General features: G+C 38.7%; 2 protein-coding genes across 2 annotated transcripts; one reads left to right on the top strand and one right to left on the bottom strand.

Moving 5' to 3' along the window:
* The first annotated feature begins 10,704 nt into the window (after positions 1-10,704).
* Positions 10,705-18,018, top strand: LOC116204436 (lecithin-cholesterol acyltransferase-like 4). Its single transcript, XM_031536506.1, has 11 exons — positions 10,705-11,192; positions 11,991-12,082; positions 12,177-12,295; positions 12,659-12,794; positions 12,940-12,991; positions 13,792-13,892; positions 14,651-14,833; positions 15,450-15,607; positions 16,146-16,200; positions 16,833-16,886; positions 17,337-18,018. The coding sequence occupies exons 1-11, from the start codon at positions 10,952-10,954 to the stop codon at positions 17,727-17,729; spliced, it is 1,584 nt and encodes a 527-aa protein (XP_031392366.1). The 5' UTR covers positions 10,705-10,951; the 3' UTR covers positions 17,730-18,018.
* Positions 18,019-19,403: 1,385 nt separating this feature from the next.
* Positions 19,404-20,356, bottom strand: LOC116206036 (cysteine-rich and transmembrane domain-containing protein WIH1-like). The gene is made up of 2 exons (XM_031538768.1): positions 19,962-20,356; positions 19,404-19,686 (listed from the first exon to the last, which is right to left on the bottom strand). Exons 1-2 carry the CDS (start codon positions 20,201-20,203, stop codon positions 19,644-19,646), a joined length of 285 nt encoding a protein of 94 aa, XP_031394628.1. The 5' UTR covers positions 20,204-20,356; the 3' UTR covers positions 19,404-19,643.
* Positions 20,357-20,968: the final 612 nt, after the last annotated feature.

Raw genomic sequence — 20,968 nt, 5'->3', positions numbered from 1 at the left:
TTAACTTTAACTTTAACTCAACACACTACACAACAAAAAATACACGTTTCCCAAGTCAAATTTATAATCACATCTCATTTGTCCTTTTCCACAATCAAAATCAAAATCAAAATCAAAGTAATTTTAACTTTGAATCCAAACGGCCCCCAGACTTCTTTACACATCTTTATTATGGCTGTATGGTAAGACTAGCAACAATTGTTAGCTCCCATGGTTTCATATGCAGGTATGAGGATGTAAACCCTGAAAGGTCTCTTCCTCTGACGAATGCATGCCTGTCTTATGCTAAGAACTCCAGCCTTGATCCGAAGAGAATCCTTCAGGATATCAATCAACGCACTCAGTTGCATCGCAAGCAGATGACCAACAACTAAACATGTTGTCACAACATTGTTCGCAACACACACGGGGCTATGGATCGATGAAACACAATGATTCATTCCACACCTCGTGCAAATCTCTAGCATTTGCATTTACTCTCTGCAAGCATTTTATTTTCGCAATACACTTTTCAATTGACATGCACCTTCTCAGGAACGTAGTGCACCTTTTATTTCTGCAATGCACGTTTTCCATTAGCATGCACCTTCTTAGGAACGCAGTGCACCTTTTATTTCCGCAATGCATTTTCAATTAGCGTGCACCTTCTCAGGAGCGCAATGCACTTTTATTTTCGCAATGCATTTTCAATTGGCGTGCACCTTCTCAGGAATGCAGTGCACCTTGCAACCCGCCGGGTAAGCGTCCGTGCATCTTGCAAACCCGCTGAACAAGCGCTCGTGCACCCCGCAATCCACAGGGCAATGCGCCTATGCATATTGCAAACCCCCGCGCAAGCGTTCGTGCATCAGGCGACTTACTGGGCAAGCGCCCATGCCTCTTGCAGAAGCACCTTTTATTTTCGCCATGCATTTTCAATTGGCTTGCACCTTCTCAGGAATGCAGTGCACCTTTTATTTCCGCAATGCATTTTCAATTGGCGTGCACCTTCTCAGGAATGCAGTGCACCTTTTTATTTTTGCAATGCACTTTTTAATTGGCGCGCACATTCTCATGAAAGTAGTGCACCTTTTCAATAAGCTCAGCGCTTTTCATTAAACCTCGCACACCGCATTTCCGATTAAGCACATCATTCTCAATCCACAGATCACCTTTCTTTATACATTCATTTCTTGTTTATGGCAAAACCTAGTCACGTCTCATCTCACTTCTTTTATCTTTATGTGAGGCACAACATCCCACATATCCGAAGTAAGAAGGAGAAAGTCACTATCGGAAGTTCCAAACTGATCGTTGCTATCAAATTGGGTTGCTTCTGAAGTCTTTGGCTGCATCCTCTACTCAAGCACGCAGTCAAAGAGGGGCAAGCTGTCAGCACCTCATTTTGGCTCACCATTCCAAACAACGACATCAGTAATGGTCTATACCATGACTTGAGCAGGAATACAGAAAATGGCTCAACAGAGTAAGAAATCACTATTCATCCTCAAGTCAGCAGAGTCAAGCGGATGACACGCGTATGCAACAGGACACCAGGGGTCACCAAAAGGCAACAGAGTGACTGGAGAGCTCAACAACGTCCAAAACCGACATTTTCACTATACCACGTGGACAGCCTTATTTTCCGATAGTTCGCTCGACCATCGGAAGATAGCCAATATTGGACTTCAAAAATCCACATCAGTGCTAAACAAATGAAAAGTGTCTTCAAAAGTATTTTGCAAATCATTTGCTCTATACTGAACAACTTTCTGTATACAGACAACCTTTCAGTGGAAGTCCGAAAATGCCGATTTCCCGGAGAAAAGTTATTCCAAATGTCAGATACTGTCATGCCCCACAAGCATACAGAGCATGAGCAGTGCTTCAGATTGTCTCTTGGAAGCCACACAGACACTTCAAATGACTTCCGAGTGACAAAGCGGGCATACCTCTCTTCGGAAATGCATAACCGGAGATTGGTCTAACGAAATTACAGCAAACGAAGTTCGTACTGCATTGCCCTGAAAACTCTAGTGGACATTCACAATTGGGCAAAACAGACAACATAACCCTTCTCAATTTCCCGAGTAACCTCTGAGGAGCAAAATTGGACATTTTTAGTGGAAATGCATATCCGGAAGTCCTTTTTACGGAAACTTGACGCCAGGTGTCTACCCTACACAGTGCTAGCCTTCCCTAGGCTTAATGTGGAATCGTCGGAATGAATCACATAACGCATCTAGACCTCCCAAGCAGTGCTTTAAAGGTCTCAGATGTACTTTTCAAGTCCTTAGAAGTCTAATCTCAACAAACAGAGTTTACAGTGATCTCTGAAGCCCCCAAGCAACTCAGAAAGTAATATGAGAAATCCAGTTTCGGCCTCCTAGAACGTCTCCGGCTCCACGTTTGCATTACCGGCTTAAGGGTCAATTGTTCACGTTGTCTGACAATTTATGTCAAAATGACCAAAGTGAGATGTAGACACAAGATATGTTGTCATAAGTGGACAACTTCACTCTGGTCACCTGGAATGAGCAAAAAACGGCTTTCGAGCTTTATACGGACCCGAGACATTTTTCCTCGAGAAGTGCCAATCTTGGGCTCATTTAATCCGTTTTCTCACGTATATCGACAATTCGACATTCAATTCGAATCACGAAATTCGAATGTGTGACCAATCGAGACCCGAGCTTTCTTCTAGTTTCTCCTCTTCGGCCGTGAGACCCACGAGCTGCCCAAGGGCAGTTGCCCCTTGCCCTAATCCTTTCGTCCTCTTCCTCTTGCTCTCTCACACTCACCTAGCCCAAAATATCCAAGGAGATTGAAGACAACACTCAAGCCATCAACTCCATCTCCATTAATGCTCTTGGCTCTTCCACATGAAGATTGCATGGTGGAGATTCATCCTCATCTCCCCCTAATTAACCGCCCAAGCCTAAGCCAAGAGGTTAAGGACACTTTGCTTTGCTTAATTGCCAATTAGCCTTGCCTATATATTGCCCGAAAGTGATTAAGCTCATCACTTCTCTTCTTGTACCTTCCTACTAGCTTCTCACTCCAAGAAAAGCTCTAAACTCCATAACTAAAACCAGCAAGCTTCAACACTTCAAAGCCAAGAGGAAAAGCCGAAAAAAATCCCAAGAAAGCCTTTAGCTCTTAAGTCGGAAATCGGTGTTCATCATAACGACTTAAGTTTGAAATTTCTCAAACTCCATATCCTACTTATTTCGGACCCATGGAGTTCATTGGTGAACTTGGTTTATCCATTTGAAGTATTTCAGTTTTCGTTTCAGGTCAAATAGGTGATTTCGGGACATTACCGTGCTCTCCGGTGAAAAGTGCACCCGCCGCACGCCCAAACGCTCGGCGTCACCCGCCCGTGCGTGTTCTTTCCGCGCAGACTCACCGCGCGCACGCTCGCTCGTCACCGCGCGCGAGCCTGCGCCCATGCGCCCCAACATCTCTCTGCGTGCATGCATGCACGCATGCTCCCAGTACGTCCGTGACGTCCCGAGCGCCTGCCTTCCCGCGCACGTCTGCGCGCCCGATCGTGTGTCCGAGCACCCTCTCGCGCCTGTGCACGCCAACGCATGCCCAGTCGCGTACCTCTCCTTGCCCGTACGTGCATTCCGTTGCACCCGAGCACCCTTCCAAACGTTCAACCGAGTCACCCGACTCTCGAACATTTCCCCGACTCTTTCCTCATATTCCGAGACTAGGTATAACATTCTTGACTTAGAGAAATTAGGTCGTTTTACATTTCTTATGTGTTTTTGGAGTTATGAGCTATATTGAGCATGTTTCACTTGCAAGTTTATATTTTTATGCATTTTCATACTATATCGGGCATGTTCATCCTCGATTAATGTGTTAATATGTCAGGAAATATTTGGATCGTAACTCGGAAGACCATTTCGACCCGAAACAAGCAAGCAAGCTCTCGCGTTTGCCTCACAAAGGGGTGGCCGAGACTTAGCTTGCTTCCTTCGGGTCAAGGATGGCCCTTTTGGCCCGATCCAAGTTCGATTCCCGAGTTTTCTCGTGTTTTCTTACGTGCATGAAGTCGTTATTGTTTTATCAATTCCTTAAATAACATGTTTGTGCATGTTTGCATGTTTGAATGCGTTATTCAAATCATGACAATGCCGAATTTCGTTAAATCGTGTTATTTGTCATGCTTGATGTTTGAGTATGCGAGAAACGATTCAAAACAAGACAAGAAAACCTCGTGAAACCTAATACGGGCCATGAGACCTCTCGGGTTTCTCCAAGGATAAGTGGCCGAGAGTCTCATGGAATTATACGGGTTCCATGAGGCTTCCTATTCCCGTTTTAAGTCCGTTCTCAGATTTCGTGTAATTTGTAATTTACATTATAATCGCAATCTCACATGAAAAATGTATTTTCTAAGCAATATGCAGGGATTCGCAATTTGGTGATCTTTTCGGGCCTATTAGGACCCAAGGGCGTTTCAGTCATCTTTGGCCGAATCATCCTCAGTCTTTCTTGACCCGTCTTGATCGCTGAGTCACGAATCGTTTTCAAAATTAATACATTCGACAACAACCTTAAGCATTAATTTCACGAATGGGTTAATCGGGACGTTCACGCGGTTAATTCATTCAATTTAAACAACTTTGCATGAATTGGACATTAATTTGTAACTCGCGTCAACGAATTACAAAACGGTATTATTGCCCTTTTCAAAGCTCACATACTTGAAAATACCAAAACATGCAATACGAAGTAACATGGATGTCTAGGAGAAACTTGCGTATTTTGACTCGAATTCCACCGGATTTCAGGTAATTCAGGTCGTAATACAGAAGTTCCTTTTAGATCATTTCTAGATAGACCGACCAAATCTTTGGCTTTTACGGGGTTATCTCATAACCCTGAAAGATTCAAGGAATTGGTCGACACCGGTTACAGGCCGAGGTGGCTGGTATTATGTTGTTTCCCTTTTCTGAAAACAAATTTTCAAATCAAGGGCAAGAACACCATTTTGTTATTTGGCGACATCCTAGGGTTAGTTTAACAGAAACACAACGGTATCGGAATAGGAATGGGCTACCTGTTCAGGCTTAGGTTCATCTGCATAGCCCTTCTTATTCCCACTGATGAGTTTCTGTCATCCTAGCATAGTTTAGGGTGCTAGTCGGGTATTTTGTATCAAAATACAATTACTTGACTAATCATTTCACACGACCTAACCAAACACTAAAAAATGGTTAGGTGGAACTCTAGGTTCCAAATGTAGAGTCAAAACACGAGTTTGGATGAATTCAGTGTAACTTCAGTGTCACAATACCGAATCAATGTAAAAGCAATCCACACACACGAGACTTGATTATGACACCCGGGATGTCGAGTTCCCAAACCAAAGCCGAATGTTAAAACATTGGCACGCGTTTGTTTGTCTAGGGTAGGATTTGCATGCCAAAATACCCCAGATTAACAACTTGTTAAAACACGTACACTTGACAGTAATAAACACTTTGTCTGTTATTAACATGTTGCATGTTATCTTTCTGCACTTGTTTGACATGCGGGTCGAGCATGATCCCTAGGCCGAATAATATTAGGGTTTAACGCCCTAATCACCGATCACAGGATCCGACACCCTAATCATCACTCACAGGGTCCAACGCCCTATTCAGTGAGAGCGTATATCGAATTTCAGTTCTTCGGTCTTTTCCTTAAAATCACGGTGAGTTGGAGATGAATAATAACCTAACGCGAGTCGACTGGGATTCGCCATTTGTAATTTATATTTTGTTGTATTTTTCGAGAGCATTGTAAGGATTTTATTCTGTACATTTATTCTGTAAGAATTCCAGTCGGTAAGCGAACGGTCCGAGAATCGAATTAATCGAATCGGTCTAATGCTTGTCTAGACAAGAGTAATCCCAAGATTTCGCGGTTCCGGTTCACGCAGGAATTCAAACATCATAGTTTGATGAACTGTAACGCAAGATTGTAAACTGATTCCCCGACACATGGGTCTACTTCTCTCTCGGCTTCTCGACCGACAACATTTAATTCATCGAATTTCCGGTGTCAAAACGTGCGAGCCGAGCGCAACTTAATTCATGCGGTAAATAATAAAACATGCAAGCCTAGCAAACTAGAGTACCGAAAAGGCGTGCGGGATATAGGCCCGTACGTAACATGAACCCCCGAACTCGGACTTTCTGGTTCCGCATAGACCAATGCCTTAGCGAAACTAGGTGTTCCATACCCCTAGACCCGGGTAACTTATCCCCCCGCGACATTCGGGTCGTAAAATGATAAGTGGCGACTCCTTCTCACGCGTATCCGTCACGCATCCCTGGAAAGGTGGACACTCCCAAGCCGCGCTATCCAAAAGCGTGCATGCGGGCCCCGATGAGAGTCCACATTCGGGTCCGTACAAAAAGGACCTTTGATTTCCAGGAAGCAAGTTTACAGGTGACTCGATTGAGAATTAGAGCGAAGGATTTAGTGCGAACTTAGAAGATGTGTGCAGTGGGAGGCCGAGGTATCGAGAAGTGACATATCCTTTTTTGAAATTGAGTAAGAAGCAAAAATGATTTCTTAGTTGGTTTGGGGTGTTTTTGTTGAAAAACATGGACGATTTTTGTCGATTTATGCTTTGCCCCGACCAAGAAAGGTACTATTCTAAAACCAGAGAAAGTTGAGTAAGGTTGTTGTACGTAGCTTTTGCAAAAAGGAAGAGGTCGTCCACAAAGAGTAGATGGGTCAAAGTTGGACTGCATCGAGCTATTTTGATACCTTGAACAAGATTTTGAGTTTTGGCCTTAACAAGGTTCCTCGGTAGTGCCTTGGTGAAAAAGATGAATAAGGACGGAGATAGAGGTGGGTCATATTCTTCTTGTTGGCTTGAAAAAACTCCTACTAAAAAGTATTGAGTAGGAGATTGTCGATACACATTGAAGAATTTAGCATATCCACCTCTCCTCGAAACCAAAGGGCTCTCATAATTTCGAATGTTCCTAGAAACTCTAATTTATTGGCCCGTAGTGTTGCTAAATGGGCAAATCATTGTAATCACATTGATCTAATCAACATCTATGATCTCCCCTCTGGATTGTTTTGGAGAGAGATGGAGATCTAATTGGCCCGAATATTTTATCTTCTATTTCCATGAATGAATTACCTTCCAAGAAAAATAAACAAATAAATAAATGATACAAATAAATATCTATGACCAAAATATGCAAACTTACTTGCAACTTGTTCATAATTTGATGGTTATTAGTTAATTGAATTATTTAAGATCTTTCACAATTATATTTGAAATTAGTCTAACTTTGTTTTTGGCCTATCCTTAACGCCGATGACAGGAAAATATGCAAACTTTCAATTTTATATCACGTTTAATACAATGTGAATTTTGCTTTTAGTTTTAGTGGGATCTGTAAACTTGGCACTTAACGGTTTCACATGGTTCACCAAAACTAACAATCGTTAGTGACCCTACCAGAACAGTGGTGGCCTTTGGCACCCCCACCGCCTCAATAGAAAAAAGATGAGATTGTGAAAGGAAAAGAAAGGGAAGTTAAGAGTTTTTTCTTATATAAATTTCAAAATTAATATTCGGCGTCTCTTTTCTTTAAATAAGGTCTCATTTTTAGTCATGTGAATGGAGAAATTTCACGATTGGGAAAGTTTTACCATACAGTATGTTGACCTGTCTCGAACCTAAAGTAGTCGAGCTCCATTGCCTTGGGCTTTTGGATACCAGAGACAAAAATATTTTCCAAAATTAATCCTTCTAATTTGAAGAAAAAAAGAAGTCCCGAGAATTTCAATTTGCAATATAAATGTAAAATTTATAAAAGAAAACATTATAGACATGGTAATTAGTATATATAACATTATATAATATATATTTATATTATTTTTCTAGCTAAAAATTGGGGAAAAAATTATATTGGTTCAGCCATGAACGAGTCTTTTACTCGTGGGGTTAATGACGTTATTCACTATATTGTCCAATTCAAATTTACAAACATTGGGCAACAGAGATTTTTCTTAAAAGTGGAATTAAATGTTGCTCGAAATAATTAGTCTAATTATAATGGCCATTTAGCTTGAGAGGCCAACCTAATTATTGGATATCTTGTTAAACGGATTTAAAGAACTTACAAAAGTCAGAAAAATAAAAAATAAAACTCTAATTTAATTTTTCTTTTACAAAAATAGGAGTGGCGAGTGGGAAAAGATTCCCACGCGCCTCCTGGTCGCATAATGGGATTGGAATGACCTTTTTATATAATTTTCAAGTAGTTAGTACTTTGAGCTCAGGATTCTATCATGAAGTCATTGAAAGGGCTTTTAAGTAACATTTTTTAGGAGAAGGTATAAGCAGAGCTCGAAGGCCTCCTATGATTCTTTTGGCTGAGGCATTTTGGGAAGCTTTGTAAATATATAATAGTGAAGAATGTTTTAGCTAGGTGGGAGTAGAGTTGTATAGCTAAGTTTGAGATTATAATTGTGTTTGTTTGATACTGACTATATGTATACAATTATATATATAAGTACAAATATATAATAGTGAAGAATGTTTTAGCTAGGTGGGAGTAGAGTTATATAGCTAAGTTTGAGATTATAATTGTGTTTGTTTGATACTGACTATACGTATACAATTATATATATAAGTACTCTTTTGGTTTCTCAATTTTCCTTTTTCTTTAAAGTTAGTCGATTTTATATCCTTCTGGTTATACATGCTTTCACAATTTCAAATGATCAGCTATGAGTGATCATGACCATGATTAAATTAGTGCTTGGTCCAAGTCGTCACAATACCTCTTTTCTTTTTATTTTAGGGTAAATTGCACTGATAATTCAAAAATTTTTATAAATATTTCAATATGATACAAATTTTTTTTTTGTTACTTGATGGTACAAAATATTTCAAAATTATTTTAATATAGTACAAACCGTCATCTCGCCATTAACGCTGTCAAGCCTTCCTTTACAAAACTGTAAATTTTGCACCATCATATAACTTACGTAAAACATTTTGTACTATTAAATTACAACTTCAAAACATTTTGTACCAACATGTAACATCCCACAAAAACCGATTTTGCACAATCAGCGTCGACTTGACGGCGTTAATGGCGAAATGACTGTTTGTACTATACTGAAACAACTTTGAAATATTTTGTACTATCAAGTAGCAAAAAAAACTTTTTGTACCATATTGAAACATTTGTAAAACTTTTTGGACCACCAGTGCAATTTATCCTTTATTTTGTACACATCATATGCGTTGATTATCAATATTTGGTTAAAAAGAAGAATATAATATTAGCACGTAACACGAATATATCAACTCTCAATAATTATATTATATTATATAATCGGGGCTTTTGCCCAAAATGCCCCATGATTTACCCATTTTGTCAAATCTATCATATACTGGCTCTCCACTTGCAACGTCAGCACGGCCGTTAGATGTCGACGGAAAAGATAACGCCGGGATAGATTTGATGCAAAAAGTAAACCATATGATAGATTTGACAAAAAAAACATATGATAGATTTGACAAAACGGATAAACCATGTGCCATTTTAGATAAATTTCCCAATATAATATAAAAAAATTGAGAAGCGAAACATTGTTGCGCCACATGAGCTAAATCGTAAAATCGTTAGCTTCACGTCAATTGACCTTTAAATTCCAATTAAAAAAAGTTTTATTCTATTTTATTTTGTGTCATATTCAACAAAATTTGGGCATATGTCAATATTTGTTTGTATGTATGGAGATTCTATTGAAAAATTAAAAGTCCTTTCAATAATTTACAAAAACTCCTCCAAATATGAGACAATTTTCAATTGTAATGCACTAAATATCCTGTATATAGGCGACATAAAATTAATTTTAGACATATTTTCTATTTTTTATTTATTTTTCCTCTACCTTTTAACTCCTACTCATATCTCTATACATATTAGAGGTTGATTGAGTTTCTATATTTATTGCTTGCATTTTCATGGAAATAGAGTAAGTATATATTTTCCCATCATAATTTTTACTTTTTTTTGTGTGTGTAATTTTTTATTTTATTTTTTAATCTTCCACTTATAATTTATATGGATATATTTACTAGTACATACCTTGTTTCTATTTATACTTATTATATTAACATCATAAATGTGTTAGTTATCTATATTTGGTTACAAAAATGATGTGTATGGAAAGTTTTCAATTTTTGATAATCATAAGTTAACAGGATATAGATTTTCCAACATGATCCCTTATTCATATAATTTATTTTTTATCATTTGCGTTTGTATTTTTCATTTTTCATAGGATTTTGAATAAAAATAAAATAATAATAATAAGAAGTATGAAAACCCTGTATTGTTCAAGCCGGCAAGGCTAGTCCATTCTAGCAATTTTAGGTTTGTGCACATATTTTTCTTGAAAAAGATTTCGATTTCGAATCTCATAAATGAAATAAATTTATATCGAGAGAATTTTATTTTTTAATAAATTAATTTAACCTTAACTGAATTAGTCGGATTCAATTGAATATATCCTGAATTAGTGGGGACGCGATTCACTTCCGATCCAGGTGTATTGGCGACGTTTTTTGTCTTAAGCTTACGTGGCAGTGGGATGTGTGTTCCTTACCCTTACGTTTGCCCAGGGCTTACATACGCCGGCTTTAGCCAAAATGCTCTTTCCCGACGAAAAAACAAAATAGGAAAAAGTTTATCCATCAATCAATCATCGCTTTCGGCCGCTCTGTTTTCCTTTACAGTCCACGGTTCTCTCTCCCTCCGATTTCCAGAATCCCTCCGAGTCCGAAACCCAAAACCTCAATCTCCTCGATCGGCTTCATCGATTTTCGGCGGCCAATACGAGGTTTCGGTTGTACTACTCCCGTGGCTGATTGATCAGGGTTGTGTTTTTAGGGTTTCGTTCGCTCGATCGGTAAGTGTAGGTGATGGCCGTGCTGTTAGAGGACATCATCCAGTCAGTCGAACTCTGGCTCAAGCTCATCAGGAAGCCCCAGCCCTACGTTGACCCCAACCTCGACCCCGTCCTTCTCGTCCCCGGCATCGCCGGCTCCATACTGCAGGCTGTGGACGCCAGCAACGGCCGCGAAGAGAGGGTCTGGGTCCGGATTTTCGGGGCCGACTACAAGTTCCGGACTAAGCTGTGGTCCCGCTTTGACCCTTCTACTGGTAACCTTATTTCCTCTTGGTTTTACTACAGGTTGGAATTTTGTGGTGATGAATGATTGGCTTGCTGCAGTCATTTAATCACAGTGACAGCTTCAGCCCCAAATTTGGTCTCTGCAAAGAAGAAAGTCTCTATCCTTTCTGTTATAGGATTTCTGTTACTTGCCATTCTTATTTCGCTGGCCATGTGGCTGCTGAGATGCAGGGGAGACATGTTAATGAGATTCAACTTGGCAGTTTATTGCATTTTGTTGCTTGGCGCCAACTTAATCCCCTTGAGCATTTGTATGTGATAACTTTCCGTAAATAAAAAGGCGGCGCAATACATACAATTCGTACAACATTGGCCATCGGCAATTCTTTGAACTGTCAGTAATCATCATCTGACTGTTAGTGTTCTCAGCGTGATTCCCTTCCTTTTTCTTCCCCCCATACGGACAATATGGTTCTCTTAAGCGCCCTGGTATCCGTGATTCATGACTTGGTTCAAGCCTGTGAACTTAATGTGCAGAGATTTCTCAACAAAAGCTGGTGGAAGAATGTCTTCGATTAATTTTAAAATTCCAAATGATCCATTTTTCAAGTCTTTTAGCTAATCAGGGAATGACGTAGAAGATATAGATCTCAATATCATGATCAGTAACGTTACAATTGGAATATCCAAAGAAAAATGCCATGCGCTGGAGGGCTGGCAATTCTGATATAGAGTGTGATGCTGATGATGGCATCGCCGATATGCTCTTGGAGTATAGTTGCTAAAGTTAATATTTTTCTTCTTCTTTATTATTCTTTTAACAACAGGTAAGACTGTATCTCTGGACCCGAAGACGAATATCAGGGTGCCTGATGAGAGATATGGACTTCATGCAATTGATGTATTGGACCCTGACATGGTATGTGTTGATTTTTTATATTTGATGTTCAATATTTTGATACTGGACAGAACTTGTCACTGCAATGTCTTTAAACCATTTCACTGATGTCCAGGTCATTGGAAGAGATTGTGTATGCTATTACCATGATATGATAGTTGACATGATCAAATGGGGTTTTCAAGAAGGAAAGACATTGTTTGGATTTGGATATGATTTCCGGCAAAGTAACAGGTAGCTGCGTGTCTTATCCAAGCTTGAGTACTGGAAGGACACCCATACCATATTAAAGTGGTGCTAGAGATATTTGACAATTCCTGTGATTGTTATAAAAAAATCACTATGAATGATGGTTGACCTTACATGTTGCCCTTGGCTTTTTGCATTATTTATCTTCGCAATAAGTTTCTTTGGCTATCAATGGAGTGAAAATCATGTGATATCATATCAGTGAAGAGTCTGTTTAGTAAAATGTTCAATGAGTGAATTAACATTTCGAGGAGACATCATCTGCTTGAAACATATATACACATCTATATGCCACTGTCCACCCTCAAAGCCATTCCACATGCTTATGTAACGTTTCTTCTATTTTAGATTTCACGAGACCTTGGAGCGCTTAGCAGCAAAGGTAGAATTTATTTATAATGCTTCTGGAGGAAAGAAGATAAATATCATAAGCCACTCCATGGGGGGTCTATTGGTGAAGTGTTTTATGTGCCTTCACAGTGATGTAAGATTTCATTTTCCACTTTTCTTGTGGTGCCTTTCTCTGATTCTCTCATTTACTCTATTATTGGTCATTTTCTAGGTACTACTTTTCTCATGATTCTAGTTTTATAAATACTGAAAAAGAAACTAATTTTCTTGCTCAACAGATTTTTGAGAAATATGTAAAGAGTTGGGTCGCTATAGCTGCACCATTTCAAGGTGAACCATCTTGAGAACTGATATCCTAATATTAGATGCACATGTCTCTTTCTGAGGTCTTGGTATGTGTTTGTAAATTCCTCGTAATCGTAATAAAATACTTTTATCTTTTCAGACTTTGTATGGGCTTTTCTGAGAGATGGAATTTGAAGTTCTTATCTGAGTTGTTTGAAATAGATATTTCCTGCATCGAGTCAAAGTTGATTTGAGAGTATTGAAACTTCATTGCTTCATTCCTGTTATATTGCTTATTCAAAACAACCTGTGTTTCTTCATGAGGATGATATTTTGTCTTGGAAGGCTAGATATAACTTTACTGGATGTTCAAAAAAACTAAAGGAAGACATATATATTTGGAAATAATTTATATTGTTGTCAGTTTTATTATCAAGCTAATCTTTTGTTTAAAAGTGGCATGCTTGATTGTTAGTAATACTATTAGGCCATTTTTGGCGTGAAGTAATGGTAATCTCTCACTTTGAATCTTTATATGAGATAGAAGCTAGTCTTATTTGATTCCCTCTCTCTTTCTGTTCCTTATGGATATTCCTTTAGTGGCAATAATTAGCATTTTCTGGTGCTCACTTTCTGGGACCATTAGCATCTAACCAGTGCGGTATTTGTTGATGCCTCTAACATTTTGTAACTCATGTTGAGTGTATTGTTTTAGCAAAACGTATGAAAAATTTCATTCTGTAGGGATCATTCAGAGAAATAGTTGTTACTAGTTTTATGGCGGCATTTATACAGAAAGAATATGGAACTGTATATATGTTGAATTGCTTTAAATGTTCGAACAGGTGCCCCAGGATACGTGACATCCACCTTTTTAAATGGGATGTCCTTTGTGGATGGGTGGGAACAAAATTTTTTCATTTCAAAGTGGAGCATGCATCAGCTGGTATGTTGCTAGTGACTTTTTGTGTTTACTCTGCTATTTTTGAAGATTTCTCTATTTTATGAACAATTCATTTGTGCTTTCACTAAGAAACTGTCTGAAGAAACTATGGAAGAAAATTTTCGTGACTGATTTAGTTTCAGAAACTTTATTTCTTCCAATTCTGTTTTGTACTCAACCCCTGAAAAAAACTTGAGGAGGATAATTCAACACAACTCTCACTAAATCAGCGAGAAAGTGTCCTGTGATGGGCTGCAGTCTCAAAATGGAAGTTTGTTGCCTTTCTGCTTGAAGATAGCGCAGAGCTAAGGCATTTTAGCGTCGCTATGTTTGCATCCCCTTCCCCGTAAGCGAAGTGTTCTAGTGCGATCAATGATGGCTGACAGCCTCTGTATTGAAAACTTCTTTGCGAGTGCCGTTCTATTTCATGAGGCATGGAGGCAGAACCATAGCATTTACATTTGCAAAGAATAAGAAAATGAAAATGGACATAGATCTCCCAGCAATGCAACTTACATTCGTGGAGCCCTGCCCCAAAAGCTAGGAGCTTCTTTGAACCCAAGTTTCAATGCTAAGATGAATTCTCTCCTCATATTAGTCTACCGTGCTGCTAACTCTTAAAACCATGATTGTGGTGACTAAAACTCTAATTATGTATGGTTTGTGTTCATACTTGTATATGCTTTTGTGTGTGTCTCTCTTCCTCTCTGTCTATATCTTGAAATAGCTTTTTAATATGACTTTCTTTTACTTTACCTCAGCTGATTGAGTGCCCCTCAATATATGAGCTCATGGCTTGTCCAAACTTTCACTGGCAACACATGCCAGTTCTAGAAATCTGGAGGGAAAAGCAGGACACAGATGGTGATTCTCATATTGTATTGGAATCTTTCACCCCATCAGAGAGTACTTATATATTCCAGGAAGCACTTTCAGATAACACAGTAAGATATCATTTATCTTCATCTTGTACCCGATTCTTACATCTTTGTCTTATTCATGATTTTTTTCCCCTGGTAATTAAGGCCTCCAATAATATGCATGGTAATGATAGCGACTGGGTTGGTGTTCCTGGAGATTGGTTTGATTGAAATGGGAAGGGACACTTTTTAGTTGCTGATGTTATGAACTGAGATTGATTTATTCGAACTGCTGACTGTTTTTTTATATAGTCCATTGCATTTATAATTTGCAACAAGTAATGTTCGTGGGTTTTCTTAAGTGTTCATTTCTCTCAGTTACGAAACTATAGGTAATTGAAATCAAATTAGATATATTTAAGCAACTGGCTTGGTGACCTCTGAGATTTTTGTATTGTGTATGTATCTGGAATGGTTTTTGCTCATACTCTACTGTCTTGTAAGTTCTCTGTTGTTCGCGTTGTTACTTTTGCCCACTTTGAGGCTCTGATAAAATTCATGGTGGGCCTGTCAAGTACATATCTGAAATACGAGCTAAGGTGGCTGCACTCAATTTTGTCTAATTTTCTTCTTGTCCAACTCGTAGTGTGCGTGTGATATTGCTTTGTTGATTTGGCTTGTCCACTTTGTTGAAAACCAGGTTGACTATGATGGAGAGAGTATCCCACTACCATTTAATGTGGAGATCTTGAAATGGGCAAATGAAACTCGCAAAATAATGTCTTCAGCCAAAGTTCCCCCTGGAGTAAAATTTTACAACATATATGGGACCAATCTCGAAACACCGCATAGTGTATGGTAATGTCTTGCTTTTAGTTCTTCATATTATTTTGTTGTATGAAATTTTACAACATATATGGGACCAATCTCGAAACACCAGAGTGTATGGTAATGCCTTGTTAAGTGCTTCATATTCTTTTGTTGTATAAAACTGTTAGTAAGCTCCGGAATAAATGGTAAAATTCCGTGTGGATGGGAAACTATATTCAAAAGACCATGTGAGGCTTCTACGAACAAGTCATCAGAACTTAGACCGAAACGTTGGAGACTATGGGTTCATGGGTCAATCCACTAATATATATCATCTTCAAGGTGGTATGATATAGATATTGATTATCCCAGTTCAGGCCTGTTTGGTGAAAGAATAGCTGGTTCAAGTCTTCAAAACAGTCACGCAAAACCACCCAGTTCAATCCATTTCCTGTGCTATCTGTCATTGTATGAGAACATTGATTGATCTGGAGGGTTCGGCTGTTTGATTCTTATTAACTGTTGGATGAACTTGAAAGGGTGGAGCATATTCTTTCTTATCTAACATGAGTTTACTTCTCCACAGCTATGGAAGCGAGGAGATGCCAGTGACAGAACTACAGGAAATGCAATTTTGCCTGGTAAGCTGTGGGCTTAGAACGGTTCCTGCTTTCTTTTGTTGACAAGTCATCTATTATCATTATGCCTCTAGATAAGGTAAAGGTGATATTACAAAACAATCCTTCCGGTTGCCAGAAACTACTTAGGGGTCAAAATTGTAAGCTCGACTACGTTGTCTCATCCCATTGCATTCATCTCTCTCCTGTCACCCTTTCCAATCAAAGGAACTGTCTCAAGCACCCGTCTCGATGTTGTTACTTTCCTTTTTTAGCTGTTTCTTTTTTGCATTCAATATTTGTTAATATTAATTAGTTTGTGTATAATTTAGAGGTATTATGCACGTACCTTTTTTTTTAGCATCAATAACTTTAATAGTTCATGACTAAAATTGGGTAATTGAAGGAGAGTGAATTACGCGATTCATTGATTAAATTCTGCATTAGCACATATATTTGTTATTGCTCTCGTATAGCATCTGTTTATTGATCTCATACAGATGATATCTAGCAACTAAAAAGTACCTTAAAGCAGTCCCTTTTTGTATATTGATTAATTAATTATGTTCACTGATCAAGTTTCTCGTCTTTTAGATTATTTTCATTGTCTTTCACTCTTGGACTGAAGTTTATTATTTACCATTGATTGTTTTCAGCCTACTTATGTATGTGTCGATGGGGATGGAACAGTTCCTGCAGAGTCAGCTAGGGTATGTGAACTCCGCCACATTTTCTATGTACAGATGATGTAAAGATTCCAGAGTTCATTAAATTGAAAATTCTGAAATTCTACAATATTTCAGCCTTATCTCTTGTGCTGCACCTGAATCGTGCAGATTTAATGTTGAACATGTCTAATTTTTCCAAAAATGCCGGAAAATATTACTCGATATGCTGATATTTCTGAAATACCGGAAAATATTTCTTTTTGTGCTGATCATATCTTATATTTCCGTAGAAAATATTTTTGTTTTTGCTGATCATATCTCATTTTCTCCGGAATGCCGGAAAATATTTATTTTTGTGCTGATCATATCTCATTTTTCAAAATATTGCCCCCAAAAACCTATAAACGGAAGACACTGGAAAGTATTCATTTTCCCGAAACATATACTCCTAGCGAGTGTTCCCACTGATGCCCTTACCTGGCTTTTTTACAGGGGGACGGTTTGAAAGCTGAGGCAAGAGTTGGGGTTCCAGGAGAGCACCGAGGGATCCTCTGTGATCACCATGTGTTCCGCATCCTCAAGCACTGGCTCAATGCAGACTCTGACCCTTACTACAACCCACTCAACGACTACGTAATCCTTCCCACGACATTCAAGATGGACAGCCTCCAGGAGAAGGGCGTAAGTGTGACTTCACTCAAGGAGGAGTGGGAGATCATTTCCCCCGACGACAACGAAACAGACAGAAAGCCGTGCATGGGCACCATTTCCCTATCGGACCAGTCCTTGGGGGCGGAAGCTCGTGCCACTCTGATTGTGCATCCTCAGAGTGAGGGTAAGCAACAGGTTCAACTGAACGCGATAAGCGTGTCTGTTGATGCCTAAAAGAATGTTGTTCCCTCCGATGAGAAGGAATTATGTTTATGAAAGATGGAGGGAGGGAGTGGGTCAGTCTGCTGTCTTTGTATAGCGTTCGTTTGTATATTTAAAAAAAGAAACGAAAAAAAAGAATTGTCCATCATGTTGTATATAAGTGTCAACGTGTTCCCCCAAAATGCAAATTGGTGTCTCCGTACAAGAGACGGGTAACAATCTCTCTTGTAGGCATTCAACTCATTGTCGAAGTAGTTACATATATATATATATATATATAATATGTGAAATTTCAATTGTACATGAATGAGTACATATATCTATGTCGTAGTAAGTATTACAAGACACTCGGGGTTTACATAACTCGTTAATAATGAGAACCATTGCCGAAGATTTCTTTTCGAGGGACAGTGAATTTAATGTCTATCGCTCCTTTGTAAGTTATCACCTGCTGGGTTTTATGACGAAGCTCAACATCCAGATTAAAAATGAAGGTGATAAAACATTTACACCTCTATGACTCAATTTTCATCAGTCATTAGAACTTATGGATCAATAAATATAAAGAAGAAAAATGAAAATCGGTAAGATAAGAATGGGACTAACCAGGGTGCTTCATGCTGAAATAATATTCTTTTCTTTTCCAGTTACAAACGAGGCTTATGAGTTTAGAATGGTTAAATAACATGATTTATGATTAGGACGGTCTTAAGGTTAGCCAAATAACTATGCTTCGCTCAGTCGTATGCCTTTTGCTCATATTCACTTGTCCAGTTTAACCACAAGTCTAACCGTACCCTGGACTGAGATGTTCGAATTTCTGGATTACTAACGAATTAGTTAAATTTCGGCGAAGAGTATTGCGTTGGGTGATTTTCAAGTTCAAATCGAGGTGTTGCTTCTTCGGATTAACTGATCTAACTTGCCTTGACGATTTCGTGCCAGAAGATTAATAACAGAGAATTGAAATTGACGAATGCAGATGACAAGCACGGACATATATATGAGCACAAAACGGGATTTATTACTGTGGGTTAAATTGAATTTTCTTTACAGCTTCAGAGGGCACTTATGGTTTTCTTCACGTTACCGATGCCCTGATCCGCTTCCTATCTTTATACCTACCACGTTGAAAAATTTTAAAATAATAGAAGAGAGGAGTTAGAGATTTCGAAACGTGGTGGTCAGGGAATGAATACCGTAAGTAGAATAATCTGACTCGCTCTAGTGGATTTTCTTTGTCCAAAACAGGAGGTAACCTCTACATTTGAGCAATTGTAAAATGCCCCTGCAAGGGATCATTTTACAGTAGGTGATAATTAAGATCGCCTGTTTTTAGGGCTTTTTTTTTATATATATAATAACGAGAGGTCTCTGCACTTAGCCCGACTATTTCCTACAACCTATGTAAATACCCAACGAGCCCATATGACAAGGCCACACATTCTGAGCAGATAGCCGAATAGAGAAAATAGCCGAATAGAGAAATTTTTTTCTTTAAATATGGTTTTAGGATAAATTGAATTTGGGTTTTGACCAAGAAAGTCACACTCTCGAGTACAAAATTCGGATTTTAAATTTTCCACGGATGATACTATCAAATGAATGGCACTTATATCATTGCCTGCAGTCCATTACAGGCTGCAGGTACACTTTTTTTGCTGAATAAGCTGCAGGTACGTATTAATAATTGAATGAACAAAATATACACATAATATATACAATTATACAATTGAAAAGACCTAACGGGGAAAAGGAAATGGTAAAAGTAGAAGCCAATGCCCGAACATAATTTAATTCTTGACTGAGAATATCTCATGATCTCATCAGAAAAAAAAAGAAAAAAGAAAAAAAGGAAGTACTAAATTTTATCTTTTCATGAACTAATCGCAAGTTTCCCCCGGAAGCGTTGAATGGCTTTCATCTTCAAAAGCAATCCATCAGGCAGCAGCAGCACATGGCCAAACAACTGCAAAGAATGCAAACAGATCAAATTTAGGATGTTGGGATTTGATTTAATTGATACTTACTGTTTGCTGCAATGCCAATGCATCATCTTTTGTTACGTGGCAATTATATAAATCGCATATTAAAGATTTACGTCTTCAACATCGAAATATTCCGGGCATTGAATTAAACAAGGATCCAACAAGATGAAGTGGCAGCTAGCTAGGAAGGCTTTTTCATATACAGTACACCAGAGATAGAGAGAGGGGGAGAGAGATTAGCGTCTTAATTACTTACAATCCAGTGCAAAGTCCGCCACACGAGCTGCTCTTCTCGGGATTACTGGCTGGGGGCGGGGGAGCGTAATAGCCAGCTTGTGGATGAGGAGGAGGCGGCGCGCACGGATTATAAGAGTAATGAGGATGCTGGGGTTGCATATTAGGGATGGGGTAGCCCTGCACTGGCGGCAGATACGGTGGGGGAGGTCCATAGGGATACGGCGGTGGCACCGTTGGAGGATATTGTTGCCCCTTTGACATCCTTTAATCTTGATCACAGGAGAATCGAGGAGTATGACTACTTGGGTTATGTCTGAAGTTAAATATTATGGTTCTTTTGGCATGACAAATATCATGGTAACTGATGATCTCTCCCGTCCCATGTGTAAAGCTTATATATAGATAGACTGTTAAGAAGTGTGCTGTTATTAACAAACCAGCTAGCTAAATAAGTTTTGTTAGTCCGCAAGTAGTTAATAAATTAAGAAAGATACGTTCTAGATTTAGAATTACATGAGTTGGGTTGGTTTTGTCTAAATAAGTTTCCTTTTTGTTAAAATTGTAACAGAAAAGAATTAAAACTGGATTGATTTAGATATCCTGAAGCCCATATTGTAAGAGCAAGTACAGCGCACACTTTATGTAAATGACTTGTAAAAAAGATAGGGACACTAGTTATCTTGATTTGGAATTTCTAGGAAAACGAAAATATTTTATTTTGGGTCAATCAAAATAGAGAAAAGAAGAGGTACACCGAGAAAAGAAAAATAGAAACGAGAGGGAGGGGTTTTATTTTAATGCAGCTGCGACGCCATCAACTTGGGACCGTCAAACCTGTGGCCAGTTGTGCGAGTTCATTTGCCATTTGGTTTTGCCGTCGGTTCACATGGTAAATTTGATAGTAATCAAATTCATCCAACTGTTGTGTCACCGTAGAGAGGTAAGAGAATAAAGCAATACTTTTGCGCTTGTGCTCTCCATGATCTGTTTTAATACCTATTCCGAGTCATCATAGATCGCCACATC

This window comes from Punica granatum, chromosome 4 (genome assembly GCF_007655135.1).
Source record: "Punica granatum isolate Tunisia-2019 chromosome 4, ASM765513v2, whole genome shotgun sequence".
Lineage (NCBI taxonomy): Eukaryota > Viridiplantae > Streptophyta > Magnoliopsida > Myrtales > Lythraceae > Punica > Punica granatum.
The sequence above is the reverse complement of the archived record's forward strand: the minus strand, read 5'-3'. Positions and strand labels throughout refer to the sequence as shown.

Excerpts from the sequence above, each read along its gene's own strand:
- LOC116204436 (XM_031536506.1), top strand. The coding sequence starts at position 10,952 with ATGGCCGTGCTGTTAGAGGACATCATCCAGTCAGTCGAACTCTGGCTC. Across the intron at positions 14,834-15,449 it reads AAGCACTTTCAGATAACACA|GTTGACTATGATGGAGAGAG; the intron begins GTAAGATATCAT and ends GTTGAAAACCAG. Across the intron at positions 16,201-16,832 it reads AGGAAATGCAATTTTGCCTG|CCTACTTATGTATGTGTCGA; the intron begins GTAAGCTGTGGG and ends GATTGTTTTCAG.
- LOC116206036 (XM_031538768.1), bottom strand. The coding sequence starts at position 20,203 with ATGTCAAAGGGGCAACAATATCCTCCAACGGTGCCACCGCCGTATCCC. Across the intron at positions 19,687-19,961 it reads GGCGGACTTTGCACTGGATT|TTGTTTGGCCATGTGCTGCT; the intron begins GTAAGTAATTAA and ends CATTCTTTGCAG.